General features: G+C 49.9%; 1 protein-coding gene across 2 annotated transcripts in view; it reads right to left on the reverse strand.

Moving 5' to 3' along the window:
* COL5A1 (collagen type V alpha 1 chain) overlaps window positions 1-13,468 on the reverse strand; it is a 150,866-nt gene that overhangs the window by 38,452 nt on the left and 98,946 nt on the right. For both annotated transcript variants that reach the window (XM_048053347.2, XM_048053343.2), the window contains exons 23-30: window positions 12,836-12,889; window positions 12,223-12,267; window positions 10,961-11,014; window positions 8,572-8,616; window positions 6,434-6,487; window positions 2,897-2,941; window positions 1,704-1,757; window positions 45-152 (exon numbers count right to left, since the gene is read on the reverse strand). In XM_048053347.2, coding sequence (XP_047909304.2) covers window positions 45-152; window positions 1,704-1,757; window positions 2,897-2,941; window positions 6,434-6,487; window positions 8,572-8,616; window positions 10,961-11,014; window positions 12,223-12,267; window positions 12,836-12,889 — 459 coding nt within the window. The remainder of the gene's footprint in view (window positions 1-44; window positions 153-1,703; window positions 1,758-2,896; window positions 2,942-6,433; window positions 6,488-8,571; window positions 8,617-10,960; window positions 11,015-12,222; window positions 12,268-12,835; window positions 12,890-13,468) is intronic.

Below are 13,468 nucleotides of genomic sequence, written 5' to 3' on the forward strand. Positions count from 1 at the left end.
TTTGCTGTAAAACCCACGTGGGCATCTCCATCCCACAGACTCACCTTCTCTCCAGCAGGACCAAGAGGACCGGGATCTCCATTGGGGCCAGAGCGACCTTTGGGGCCTTCGGGACCATCCTCACCCCGTGGGCCAGGAGGCCCAATCTCCCCCTGTAAACCACAAGACGGGCACTGACACAGCAATACACGCCATCAGATACTCCCTGGAGCTGCTGAGACAGCTCCTGGAGAAAGTGGCTCAGCCGAGACCGTCCTTGAGTAAATTGTGGAACGTTATCAGAGCACCAAGCTCCTGCTCACGCAACCCGGCTATTATTTCCGACTACAGCCGTCTTTTCCCGTGGCCCAATTATCCCATCTACATGAAGCACATCTCCACCGAAACAGCCTTCATTAGCTCTGATTGCAACGCACCCTTCCCGGCTCCCACATCGCAGTTTGATGTGCAAGCAGGCCCCGGGAAGTGTTTAATTGAGGGCTGAGCCGGGCAACTGGAGAATAGAGATCGGGCTGGAGCTTTTGTGCTGAAAATCATCAGGAAATCTGAGCACGGGCAGATGGAGCCATTAACATGAATTGTTACGGCACTACGGGCTGCAGCACACACAACAGCTGTCATTTTGTCACGGGGCAGCAGGACATGTCTCCTTGCTGTGAATATGGGCTGCGGCCTTCTCACTCACCGGGTGAGCCACAGATCTTTCTGTGAGGCTTTTGGACGCCGTTGTCCTTTCATAGCTCGCTGTAGATCGCACAGATAATCATAAAACAGAGAGTTTGATGGTGGGAGCTGGAGCTGTGGGCACCAGGCGAGGACAGCAGTTGCCTCCCCGGCAGGCCACCCTCAGGCCTGCTGAAGCCCTTCGAAGCACCAGCTCCGAGGCGACACGCGGAGTGTGAACCAGGAACCCCACCAATTACACGTTGAAATGCCAGGATTTAAACGGAGGATTTGATTTATACTTTTACAAGCCTTCACGCAAGGCATTCATTTTTCCTTTAAGCACAGGCTCTCCTGCGGCTGGGGGACACACCAAGCCCTGGGCAACGCAACCACTCGAAGAGACGGGCCAAGGGCAGTCCCTTGTCCCCAATAGCTGGATGCTAAGGACGGACAGACACACTGCAAAGCCCTGTGCTACAGCTGCTGCTCGCATCTAAGTGTGATTTGGGGTTTCTGGCGGTGTGTGTGTGCTCCAGTGCTTTTAAAAGCTTTGAAGCCAGGCAACGTGCCCCGCTGCTACAGATAAGAGTCTGATGTAAACCTGCACCCCTGGCAGCTTGCACCGCACTCTATTAAAGCGTGTTCCCAGTAACTTTACAATCCACGCTGATGGCATGGAGACACATCAGGTGCAGCAAATAAAGACGCCTACCAGACCCTAGATGCAGTATTATGGGAGAAAAGAGATAATGGAAATAAATATGACACAGCTAGATTGTGCAGGATTCTTAGCTGTCAAAGCAGCAAGACAGGGCCCTCTTTTACTACTCAGTTTTATTTTACCTTCAAGATGGGACTAGAAAATTTAGGAATTTATAACCCCTGTGCTTGATGTGAACATGAAATTCCTGCATTCCTGCCTCGAGATCGGATGTGCCAAAAGGACCCTGACCAGAGCCTGCCCTGCTGCTCCCCTAGAGCCGCGTCTGCAGGGCTGGAAGGAGCACTACGAGACCTCATCGGTCACAAGCTCTTACCCGGTCTCCCTTGATGCCCATGTCACCTTTGAAGCCGGGGAAGCCATCTTCACCCTAAATAACAGAGAGGGGAAAAAACAAAGTGTATAGATGAAAGAAAAGAAAAGAAAAAAAAAAAAAAGAAAGAAAGAAAGAAAGGGAAAAAAAGGCTTCTCTAGTCTCACTGTGTGGCCCCTGCACAAGGAGAACAACGTCAGGTCCCTGCACTGCCCGTCACATCGGCTTCTGTAAGCCCTGGGTGCACACAAGCAGGCACGAGGACATGCCTGGAAGCCCAAGCAGGCTGCAGCTGTCGAGGTCCCAGAGGGATCCCAAGCAAGTATTCCTTCACATCCCGCACTGGCTGCCAGTCAGGATATCACAAATCTGACTCGATATGAGTAACAACACCTTGCCAGTACTGGGAACCAATTATTTCTGAAGTACAACTGGCTTTATTTTCATGGAGGATGTTTTACACCATGCTTCAAGGGAACCTCTAGGACAGTGGCAATATTTCTTTCAGCCAGAAGGTTTAATTGCAGAGCCCAAATCAATAATGTATTTCATCCTACAGCAAATCTCTCATAGGCAATGAGGACACCATTCCCAGAAAGACCTTTCAAGTCTGTAAGGTCCCTGCCAGGACTCCCTAGCTCAAATGCCTAGGAATTTGCTGAATTTTGCTGAATTTTTTGGAGCAGGAACAAAGGAATACAGAGCTGTTTAGGGCTGGAACCAGGCAAGATTTTTCTCCACTTCCTTTGGGAGTGCCCAATTGCATCTCTGACATACACACAGACAGACTGTGTCCTCGTTTTTACTGACTTGGGTCTCGCGAACTGGTCTAATGACCGGGCTGGGTAGCACATCCCATGTGCTGTACTCCCTGGGTCCAGCAGTTCTCCAGCTGTCACATGCTACAAAAACTTCACCTCCGTGGAATCGTGCCCAGAAAACTCAAGCTGAAAATTTTGTCAGAAGGAAATCACCCCAAAGCTGGACCCGAGCTATCCGTAATGGCTGGCTGCAGCAAACAGCCCCGGCCCCGAGCAGGTCCTGGGGGCTCCACTGCTCCCGAGTGCAAAGAAAACAAAATTCTAACAAAACCCCCTGTACAAGAGAATTTCACAGAAAACACATTGTGCAGGACAGGTCTGCAGAAACACTTAGATGCTATAGAAAATCAAACAAAACATAGGGTGTTAACTCACCTTTTCACCTTTGGTGCCTTTCAACCCACGAACACCATCTGCTCCCTTGGAGAAGACAAAACAAGATGTTACATGGTACGTGTAAGCTTAAGGCTGGAGAATCATTAACAATGGTGATTTTTGCTTCCAACATCGACGATGGCATCTTGCAAGCTGTGATGGTCTGAATTGCACTGTTAATTGAACATCACCTGCCTAATTTCCAGCTGTGAGTGCCTGGGGACTCAAACCTCTTGGGCTCAGTGTGGCGGGTGGGATTGGTGGTCTCTGCCTCTTCCAAGCCTAACCCCTGGAACCATATTCCCAAGGATAAAACTCGTGATGAAAAGCTTGTTTTCTGCATATATTTTCCACAAAAAAACATTCTCTGAGTGCTGAGTCCACTTGTGCATTCAGAGAAAGGCGGTGCAGGAGCTGGGCAGGGACACCTGGGCCGTGAATTCAGTCTGAGCACACCAAGGAGATTTCCCTGCGGCTCTGCAGCACCCAGTCTAGCAACCACAAAGGTTTAGCTTGGTTCTTTTTTTCACCATGGTTCTCACCTCTGTGCACGCACTGCTTTATTTTAATTTTAAAGCATCCTGCTGTCATATGAAACCCTGGCGCTCCTCAGATCAACAGCAAAGCCTGGATTTCATTTCTCCTGCCTGGCGGGGTGCAGCCAGACCCTTTGCAGAACAAGTAAACATGTTTGAGGCTGCTCCTGAAGCACTCATTCAGCTTTTGCTTGCCCTGTAAGGCTTTTGCTTGCTCTGCAAGGGTAGCCCCAGCTGGATCCAGCCCCTCTCCCAGCTGCGAGAGTGCTGCAGAACAGCTCCTTGTGGCGGGATGGGGCTGCCAGGAGCCCGTCATGGCAAAAACCAGAACAGGGCTCTAGATACTGGAACCAGGGCAGGAAGCAACACTGAATGGTGATGCTACTGAGGATAAGGGAAAGAGGATGCAATTTTCCAGTAGATACTACAAGTCTCAGGATTTGAGAGACAGCCAAGTATTATCTAGCACTAAACGCCTCCCCAGATCTGTCTCATTGCCCTCTTTGTTATTATGCTGCACTCAATGCGAAGGCCACCACGGCTCACAGAGAAGCGATGGGTGGGAAGAGGAAAAAGCAGTAAGGCTGAACCTGGTCTAGGATGCAGTGCATAAACAGAAAACTCACTTTTTTAAGCAGCACTGGGGTAACTAAGTGCATTAATGTAGGTCAGTCCCTGTTTCCTGAGCTACTGGTTCTCCAGTAGCTCAACAGAGGTGTCGGGGGAAGATGATGAATTTAGCTACTTCTGATGGAGGGGAAGAAGGGGGCAGCAACACAGAAAACTGCCTAGGGAAGCTGGAGGAGATGAAGGTATCAAGCAGGAGCAGAGAGGGCTCCACCTCAACTGGCATTCACCTCTGGGAGAGGGACGTGGAGCTCTGCAAGGGCTGGGAAAACCTCATGGGATCTCCTGCCTGGGGCACGGCCGGCTCCCGAGCTACCGCAGCTTACAAAGGACATGCCCAAACAAGATTTTCACCCCCTGAGAAATTTCACCAGGTTATAAATCAGACACGGTGATGCCGAATAAAACCCCAAATAAAGAAAAATAAGAGTTCAAAAAAAAAAAAAAAAGAAAAAGAAAAGACGACAACAAGCATGCCTGCAGCAAACTGCTGACTGAAAGGAGATTCAGTGTCTCCTGGAGGCGTTTGCACGAACACGATTGCTGACCAGAAGCAGAGATGCTGCAGCACAGACGATGCCTGGCACAAAAGCCTTGCTTGGCACATCGTGTCCTCAGCCTGCAGCCGGCTCTGCGTGCTCCCTGGCCATCAGAGGGAAAAATCACCTTTCAGTGTGTTTTTTGCTTAGAAAAATCATTTATGCACTGAAAGGAGAAAAGAAGCAAAACAAAACTAATCTGACTCGTGCAGGCATTTGTGACATTGTGCAAACACGGTGCAGAAACCCTCCAGAGCTTCTCCAAGGCGATCAGTCCATGGAGGTGCTGAGCGCGGTCAGGATCTGCCCCCTGCTCTGCCACCAGCCCTAACCTTGCCAGCCTCCAGGCTCCTCATCTATCCTGCCTCTTGGGATAAAATGCCACCCTAAGGTATCCACGCCAGCTGAGCAGTGCAACTCCTGAAATAAAAAAGCCGAAGATTTTTCTCTTAAAGGAATATTTTGCGCAGGGCATTTTAACTTTTTTTTCTCCCTTAGGCATGTCAAGAAAAAGTATAATTAAAAGTACATCAAAATTTGTGCAGTAGAACAGGGTTCTGGTAAGTGAGGCGAGATCTAAAAATTATTTATAGCTGCAAACCCAATGAGACGCATTTTTCTCAGAACTGGAGATTCATTCATTTAATAGGATGCTGCTTGTAGGAAGCAAAACCTCTTCTGTACGCACTATGGATTTGGTGCATGACATACTTTCTGTAGATCACTGTAATGTGGAACAGTTCCACTTTAGCGGTAAACACAACAGCAAACCATTCCCTAATGGACCACTATGTCTCAATCTGCAATCTTGCAAGAACCGAGATGAAAGCTTGCTTTGGTTAAATACATTCAGCTTAAATTTTGAAGGCAGAACGGCAAATGGGTTTCTGCTCTTGAAAAAATATACAAGGGGCTTTAAGAGGGTTTAAATTCACCTATCGTCACCAATCCAGCACAGATCCCTGCGGATTCATTGGACCTTTGGGAAGCAAGATGCAACTGCACCTGAACTAATACATCTTGATGGGGCATAATAGCCAGAGCTGAATCAGGAAAAACACCCAGCACCTTCTTACTGGTGTGCAAGCGCTGCAGGCAGCAAGGAGCAGGGAAGAGCTGGAATTCAATCTACTGAAAGAGCACATTACTGAGACATACAAGCGCCATCTGACAAGGTTTTGGATCAGGAGCATGAAAAGCTTGCTTTGTTTTAGTAATAGGCTATTTTGTTTTATTAACAAGCCTTGTTAAAGTCTTCATTCTGGCTGAGATTTACTTTGGCTGTAAACTGGAAACGACTGGAATGGGACTGAGCCATGCTCACAAAGAATTAAAAGAAAAATCTCTCCAAAGCACTGGAGGATGCTAGAAGGTGTTGTTGGAGAGCAGGGCACCTGTAATCCTCGTGGCCTGCAGGAAGACACAAGACTGAGGCTGAATCGAGCAGCAAACACGGTGTCACCAAGGTGGCCCTAAGCACCTGTGCCCACCAGCAGTGCTTCCTTTGCAGGTAAAAGCTTCTGGACCTGCCAGAAGGATTTGTTTCCTCCACTGTGGGCTGGAAGCTCTGCAGGTTTCCCTGTGGCACTGCTACAGGGCAGGTAATGTGTTACCCATGGGAGTTCCAGGTCATGCCCCAAAAGCATGCTCTCCTACTGCCCCTCACTGTCCATATGGCCACAGCACCAGAGCACGCAGAGGACCCTTCCCCAGGGTGCTTCGTGTGACTGAGAGGACCTTGTCCAACTCCAGCATGAGGTAGAGATTTCTTAAGCTTCTTCTTAAGAAGTTTTAAGCAAGCAACAGGGCGGACGCTGTTTTGGCATCCTTCTTACCTTGACTCCGCGTGGTCCTGGATAACCAACGGGGCCCTGAGGACCTGGTGGACCCTGGGGTGAAAAAAATGCAAAGAAAAACATGTCAAGTCCATGCGAAGGTGCAGCAGTAAGGAGAACGTGTGGAAAACAAATATCCCAGCCATCTGGCTGCTTCAGACTGGGCAGAAATGGCAGTGGCCATCTGAAAACAGCTCAAAATAGCACGGAGTGCTACAGCAACATCACTTGGAGCAGGTGCACTCAGCTCAGCCAACAGCAAAGGTCCGTACAAAAGGAAAGGATGAAGGAAAGAAACAGCAACAACTCAGTACAAAGGGATTTATACATAAGATCAATGACTTGTGTTTCGGATTGAAAAAGAGAACAAGTCCGGGAGAGGAAGGACGTGCTCTACTGCTGCCTCCCCGCTCCTAAACCATCCTGGTTTTGCAGTAACGCACCAGCCCTGTTCGGACCCGACACGGCTCAGGGCGATGATCACAGGATCAGAGGAGTTATTGCTCGAGGCACATGCCTCGGGTGCTGTCCTTTGGCCTTGGCGACATGGCAGGGAGGTGCTCATGGAGCTCCTTTCTGGCACCGAAAGCTGCCAGCCACCAACGACACCACGAGCACCCACCAGGAGCCCTGCAGGTGCTCCATCACCACCCCGCTGCCACGCCATCCTGCCTGCTGATAAATCCCGCTCTTTATCAAGCCCAGTTGGCTCTTATTCTCCTCAATCAGCCAGCTAAACAACTACCCTTCCACTTCCTCCAGCCTGAGACAGGCACTTTTTCCAGCCTGACAGCCCAGCAGAGCCCAGGCCCCGCACAAACATCAAGCCCTGCCCCAGGATCACGGCTGCTGGAGAAATAACTCAAGCAACAAGCTGCGCGCCGGCCCTGCACCTCCACCTGCTGACTCCCTGACGTTTGCTAAATGCCCCCCACCACAACCACTGCCTGGCTTCTCATATTCTGCGGCTGCGAGGGTTTTGATTTCTCGGCCGTGAGGGATGCCGGCAGGACAAGGGGCGCAGCCAGGGCTGCAGCCGCTGCTCCGCACGGGGCTGGGGGACTTTGAGGCAGCCGGGCTGTGCTCCGGTAAAACACTTTTGACAAATGCAATGTTTTTCAACCGAATGGGACGCAGAGGGAACGCAGGAGGTAAATCTCCCAGACAGACAGACACCCGTATAATTCAAGGGCTCTAGCCCGCGGCAATATTCTCAAATATATTGTTAGAGAGGGACTTCAACCAAGGGGAGGGGAAGAAAATGGAAGGCCAGGAATACAAAAAGAGTTATTTTCTGCATTCCCCTTTGCCACAAAGGGTATTTATTTATGTCTGCTTAGGCTTCCCTGAGCAGTTTCAGCTTTCACATCAGCCGGGCACTGCTTGCCAGGAAGGAGGGCAGAAGGGACGGTGTTGTGCTGGATTTCAGGGGCAACAACTGTGCATCACCGGAAAAATCACAACTGCCCCCTCTCCTTTCCTGCCACCAAAGCACCGGAGAGAAAATGCTGCGACAAAACCACTACAAACACCTTAACGGAGATCCGAGGGCTGAATAAGCTGCAAACCTTACAACACCCCCTGGCCCTGGGGCATTTTTGGGGTTGTCACAGATGCTGAAAGAACGCTTCGCCATTTCTGCACCTCCCTTTCCCTGAGCTCACGGAGAAAGCTGAGTAAAAAACAGCACAACGGAGAGACCCAAGCAGATGAGCTGGGCTCAGCTTCTGGAGCTGTTTCAATGGGGTTTGCTTCTCACCAATCCATGCCCTGGCACATCCCGGCAGAGCCGACCCCGTGCAGCACACGGACCCGTCCCCAGCTCGCACCCCGCTCCTGCCCGGCCTTGGCAGCATTGCTGTGTCAGCCAAGAATGCGAAACCGCTCAACGCAGCTCTGCTAGCACAAGTTCTAGTGCTGGCAAACGTCTTCTTGACAACAGTTTGTTTTATTTTGGGAAGAACTATGACCCGTAACAGCGAAATCTCGCCCTCCTACAAGCAGCAGCTCCAGCAGCGAGCTGGCTGCAGCGCTTTCGTGCCGCCCTGGCAATGAATCTTCACTTTTAAGGCTAATGTTAAATTCTTAATTTGTATTTTGCGACACTTAACAGTAATGAGGAGCTTGTTGACACCTACCTGACTCCCCTTCTCTCCAGGAGGACCTTCCTTGCCAGGATGACCCTATTAATACAAGAGACAAACAGAAGAGAAAAATGGGTTTAGTGCATGCCGAACGCTTCGGAAGCCAACAAGCTCGCTCAGGCAGCTATGATTTATTTGCAAGACAACATTTGCTCTCCAGGAAGCTCTTACTGATACAAAAAGCCCTCTGAAGCCAGGAAGCATTTCCCAAAAGAAAGAGGACTGCATTTAGTCCGTGTTGTTGTTCTTAGATATTTAAACCTTCTTACCCTTTACCACCTTTCGGCAGAGAAGCACAAACCATTCTGCAATATTTTTCGCATATTAGAACATCTCAGTGCGTTCAGCGGCAAGCAGCATATACATTTTGCAGATGGAAAAAAAGATAAAATTATCTCTGTATTTAACAAACCTGTGAAGGTCACAAGATGCCCAGACTGGTCAGAGCCTCTCGTTAATTCCCTAATTCCTGGAGTCAGTTACAAGATCTCATGACAAAGCCCCAGCTAACCTGCATCCCTGTCAGACGCTGGCTGGCTGAATGCTGGCCAGCATTCCCCTTGGGATTTGATGCTGAATAACCCAACAGCCAAGAGCCTCCACCACATTCTCATTCACAGCCTTTAGAAGCCTTTTGCTGGGATTTCAATCAGCAGGAAAAAATGGTGTGAATTGCCTCAGGTATAACAGGAAGGATTAGTGAGAAACTGGGGAAATCCTTGAGAGAAGTTTTGAGTGGTGATTTTTCTACTGCAGGAACCGAGATGGAGCCGGGTCAGAAGATGAATCTTTGTCTGGCAATGCAAACAAAAGCAATAAGCCCTCTGTGAGGGCACTCGCTGCACACCTCAGGACTTTTTTTTTTTTCTCCGATTTTTTTTTATTTTAAAGGAGATGAGAGCACATCCAGCTGCTCTAAAGCCACTAAGACCTTCAGTCAGTAGTTTCTTTACATAAGAACTCTCCTCTAAATACTCAAAATAGAGCGATATAACAAGTAAAATCACGAGACTATTTTCCATAATCAGTCTTCATGACAGCAATGTCAGACAAGCAGGAATTCATAAAACAAGCTGGTTTAATAAAGAAACAACATGACAGCTGTCAGCTATGTGTCAATAACGTAGAGAAAATATAATGTGAATTTGCCTTGTGGTTTTAAACGGCACCAACAGCATCAGTGCACAAAGGGGGGCGCATAAGCACTTGCCTTCGGCTCCTGACATCTGCCTGCAGCCCGGGGGAAGCAAAATGGAAGTGCAACAAGACTTCAGAAGTGCCCGTCCACTCCACACTAAATCATCACCATTTGCAAAATGCCCATCTCCATTACTAAGATCAAAAATTGATGAGCAACTTTGCTTGGCTCTTGCAGCGAGATGCTTCAGGCCCTCGGGGATTTGCAGATGCCTTTCAAGACCCATTTCTATAAAAGGCACACAGGCAGGTTTTGTCCTTGGGAAGAGCAACCCTTACGCTTACAAACCTACACCCTGCTCGCAAACGACGTGGCTACCAGTGGCAAAGGGCCAGCGTCTGGGCACAGCCGTGCACGCTCAGCCTGCTGATCTCACACAGCCTTCGGCCTGCACAGAAGTAGACCCAGCGCCTTCTCCAGCTGAAGCTCCCTAGAGGCTGCTGCAGGAATTTCACATCGAAAGCTACAGCCTTAGAGATGTTATGGGCTTTGCTTCGGCTGCTCTGTTGACTCAGCTAACAATGGTAAGGATGTTTGAAATGCCCCTCATAGGAACGATAATCCCAGGGTGGGAAATGGATTTTTTTTTTGCCATGCTTTGCATTTGCATTAGTGGGATGTAACTATTTTACATTTGTCGCTCGTAAAATCAGGTGTCTCTGAGGTGTGCAAAAATGAGATCCATTTTAAAGGCCAGAGATTTTAGCACCAACTTCTAGAGGAATGAGCAAATGTTGTTTAAAGGAGGATTAGGAGGAAGCTGCAAGAATATCATGCTGATATGCCATTTCAGCCTCTTATCAGCGTTCTGCAGCAGTGCCCAGTGGTCCTGAGCAAGATGAGGACCACCGTGTGCTAGCTCTGCAGTACACACACACACACACACACGAGACCATCCTTACCTCAGTGAGCTGCCAACCTACGTAAAGCAGAAACGGAAACAGGAGGAGGGGAAAGAGAAGCCCAAAGAGACGGCGAGAAGTGATCTGTGCTACGTTCTGAGGCTGAGCAAAGCTCAAAGCAGGGCCGGGTCTTCTCCAACTCAAGCCCCTGCAGCCCAGGTGAAACATGGGCAGGCTGCAGGCTCATGTGCTTCACAAGCCCACGGTGCACCCAGGCAGGATGGGTGCAGGATCACCCCTGCAGCCCCTGTGCCAAGAAAAGACTTGGGAGCGGATGACTTACCGGAGGACCGTCTGCACCAGGCATCCCAGGAAGACCGGGTTTGCCCAGAGGCCCCTAAAAACAAAGAGAAAAATCATCAGCTGCAATAGCCAGAGCCCCCAGAGCATCACTTTTGCTTGCTTTAGTCGTGAAAGGCTGCAGAGAGGTGGGTCTGTTGGAAAAGCTGCCATGACTTGCAAGGAGTCTGCAAGGAGTCTGGGATTCCAGCATCCCAGGAAGCTGCAGCGTTAGTGCCAGCACCTTACTCAGGCCTGGCAGAGCTCAGAGGGAGATGTCTGGGCATGAGGCTGGGAGCAGAGCCCAGGGCTGGGATCAAGCGGCTGCCCTGCAAAAGGCACTGCGCGTAAGCACAGGTGGGAGCAGGTCAAAGCACGGGGCTCGCTGGGCCAGGAAATGCCCACTCCTTGGTGACAAGTGGCAGGAAGATTAACTGGCAAAGGGAGAAAATCAGGAGTGGAGCTGCCCCCATTTACTGCACCTTGCTGCTTTAACGTGGGGAAGTGATCACTTTGTTAATTAAGCAGCCCCCTGATTTCTCACGCTATCGAGGAGCACCACTGCCGCTGCAAGCGTGTGACTCAGCACTAAACCTGAGAGCCCTTTATCTGCTGGAATTGCTAATGTGCTCCTTCACTCTTCCCCTGCTGATCGATAATTTCAGCACGCTGCAGGCTGCCAACATGAGCAGGGAGCTCTCTTGCAAGCATGCTGGATGGATCCCCTGCCCATGGGAGCTGAACTAGCACCCAACAATAGCTGCTTTGTCATCTCCGTAGGCAAAAACGATGCCCTTGATTAAACTCTGATGGTCCCAGAGCTGCTGGGGGAACGAGGACGGCAGCCACTCCACGTCGACAGCAATGGGAAATCAGAGAGAGCTGGCACAGGTCGGGAGCAGGGAGGAGGTAGCACGAGGAGACCTCGGCCGAGCGATCCAACCCCCAGCTCTTCCCATTACCATCCCCATCAGACTTCCAGGCACTTAGCCCAACAGAAAGAGACAATTTTCAGCCCTCTGCTAATGTTTTGCCATAGGCTGCCTTCAAAATGTTTCTGTTAAAATAGGAAATGAATGCAAATATTATGAATTTGAGGTAAACTGCGTTTTCTTGTCTCTCTTCTGTCTGGAATGAGACACATTAGACTTTCATGGACACGGCTGCAAACAGATGTTACATATGGGGCAAAGGAGCAGCTGAAGCAGCAAATGCATATTAATGGCAACAGTTGTCTTAAGTCAAAGCTGCAGCTTTTTAACCTACTTTCTCTCCTGGGGGACCGATGGGGCCTTGTGGACCTGGAAGACCCTGCGAAAAGAAAAACCTAGGGTCATTAAGGAACGAGTTATTCATTCCAAATGCATTTTGGCAATGTCTCAGCTGAGCATCGTTCTAGTGCCTGCGACGGCTGGGGATTTCCCCGGCTCCATTCATTCTCAAAACGCTTTGCACCAGCTGATAAAACTTCATTTTTGTAATTTCATTTTCTCCCCCGGGGAGCCGTCCCGCCTCGCGGTGTGCAGCCAGGTTCATCCCCACGATGGGAGCAGAGCCACGCCGAAGGCTGACAGCAGGACTCGGACATCTGCGTTACCCTTCTGGCTCCCAGCATCTGGATGGGGGATGCTGAAAGTCAGACAGGAGCCACAAGATGCGGCTCGGCTGATGAGACTGCTTGGACCAGGGCTTGGCTTTGTATCGTGGCAGCGAGAGCCAGGTGAGGACAGGAGGGATCTGAAACTGGGAGCGTTTTCAGGAAGATTTTGGGCCAGCGACGTACATCGAGCCAATTCCCAGCAAATCTCCTTATTGCTGGTCCATCCCTTTCTTCCAAACCAGCATTCCTGTTTTTTCATTCCAGTTTTTTCCCTCTTACCTGAGCACCTGGGTTGCCCTGCTGTCCTGGGGGGCCCGGCTCACCTTGAGGACCCTGTGAGGGGGCAAGGGCAGAGCTGAGAGCAGGAAAACCAAGAGCGGAGCTGCCCCCCTTTACAGCACCATCCCTCTTACATCTCAAACCCCTCTCTTACCCACTGCTGGCAACCAGGAGCTCCTGGGCACTGAACACAGCTTCACTCCATGGCGGGGCAGGAGGAGTGAAGTTATTTCGCTGCACGCACACTTCTGTGCATGGCCATGCAGCCCAAGCGAGCTGCAAGGGGCTTTAATGCTGCCTGGCTCTGAACGGGCTGTTCTGCAGGAGTCCTTTCAGCCTAGTCGTGCCAAGGAGGCGGCACAGGAAGATTTTTTCCCACTCAGTTAAACTACAGTGCTTCGATGTTCATTAGAACAGCACACATCTTGATGAGAATGTTTGATCTTTCACGGGGAAATAATGTGTAATTCCATCAGAAATTATAATAAATTAACAGCCATTTGCTGATTTGCTGTAGGAAGATACTCTCGGTGGTTTTCACAGGCCCTGATAGGAATCTAGACCAGGCTAAAAAGCAATTAGCGAATCTAATTTAACAGAGTACATTTTACACTTCGCATACGCTCTCTCTAT

The sequence above is a fragment of the Anser cygnoides genome, chromosome 20 (assembly GCF_040182565.1).
Source record: "Anser cygnoides isolate HZ-2024a breed goose chromosome 20, Taihu_goose_T2T_genome, whole genome shotgun sequence".
Taxonomy (NCBI): Eukaryota; Metazoa; Chordata; class Aves; order Anseriformes; family Anatidae; genus Anser; species Anser cygnoides.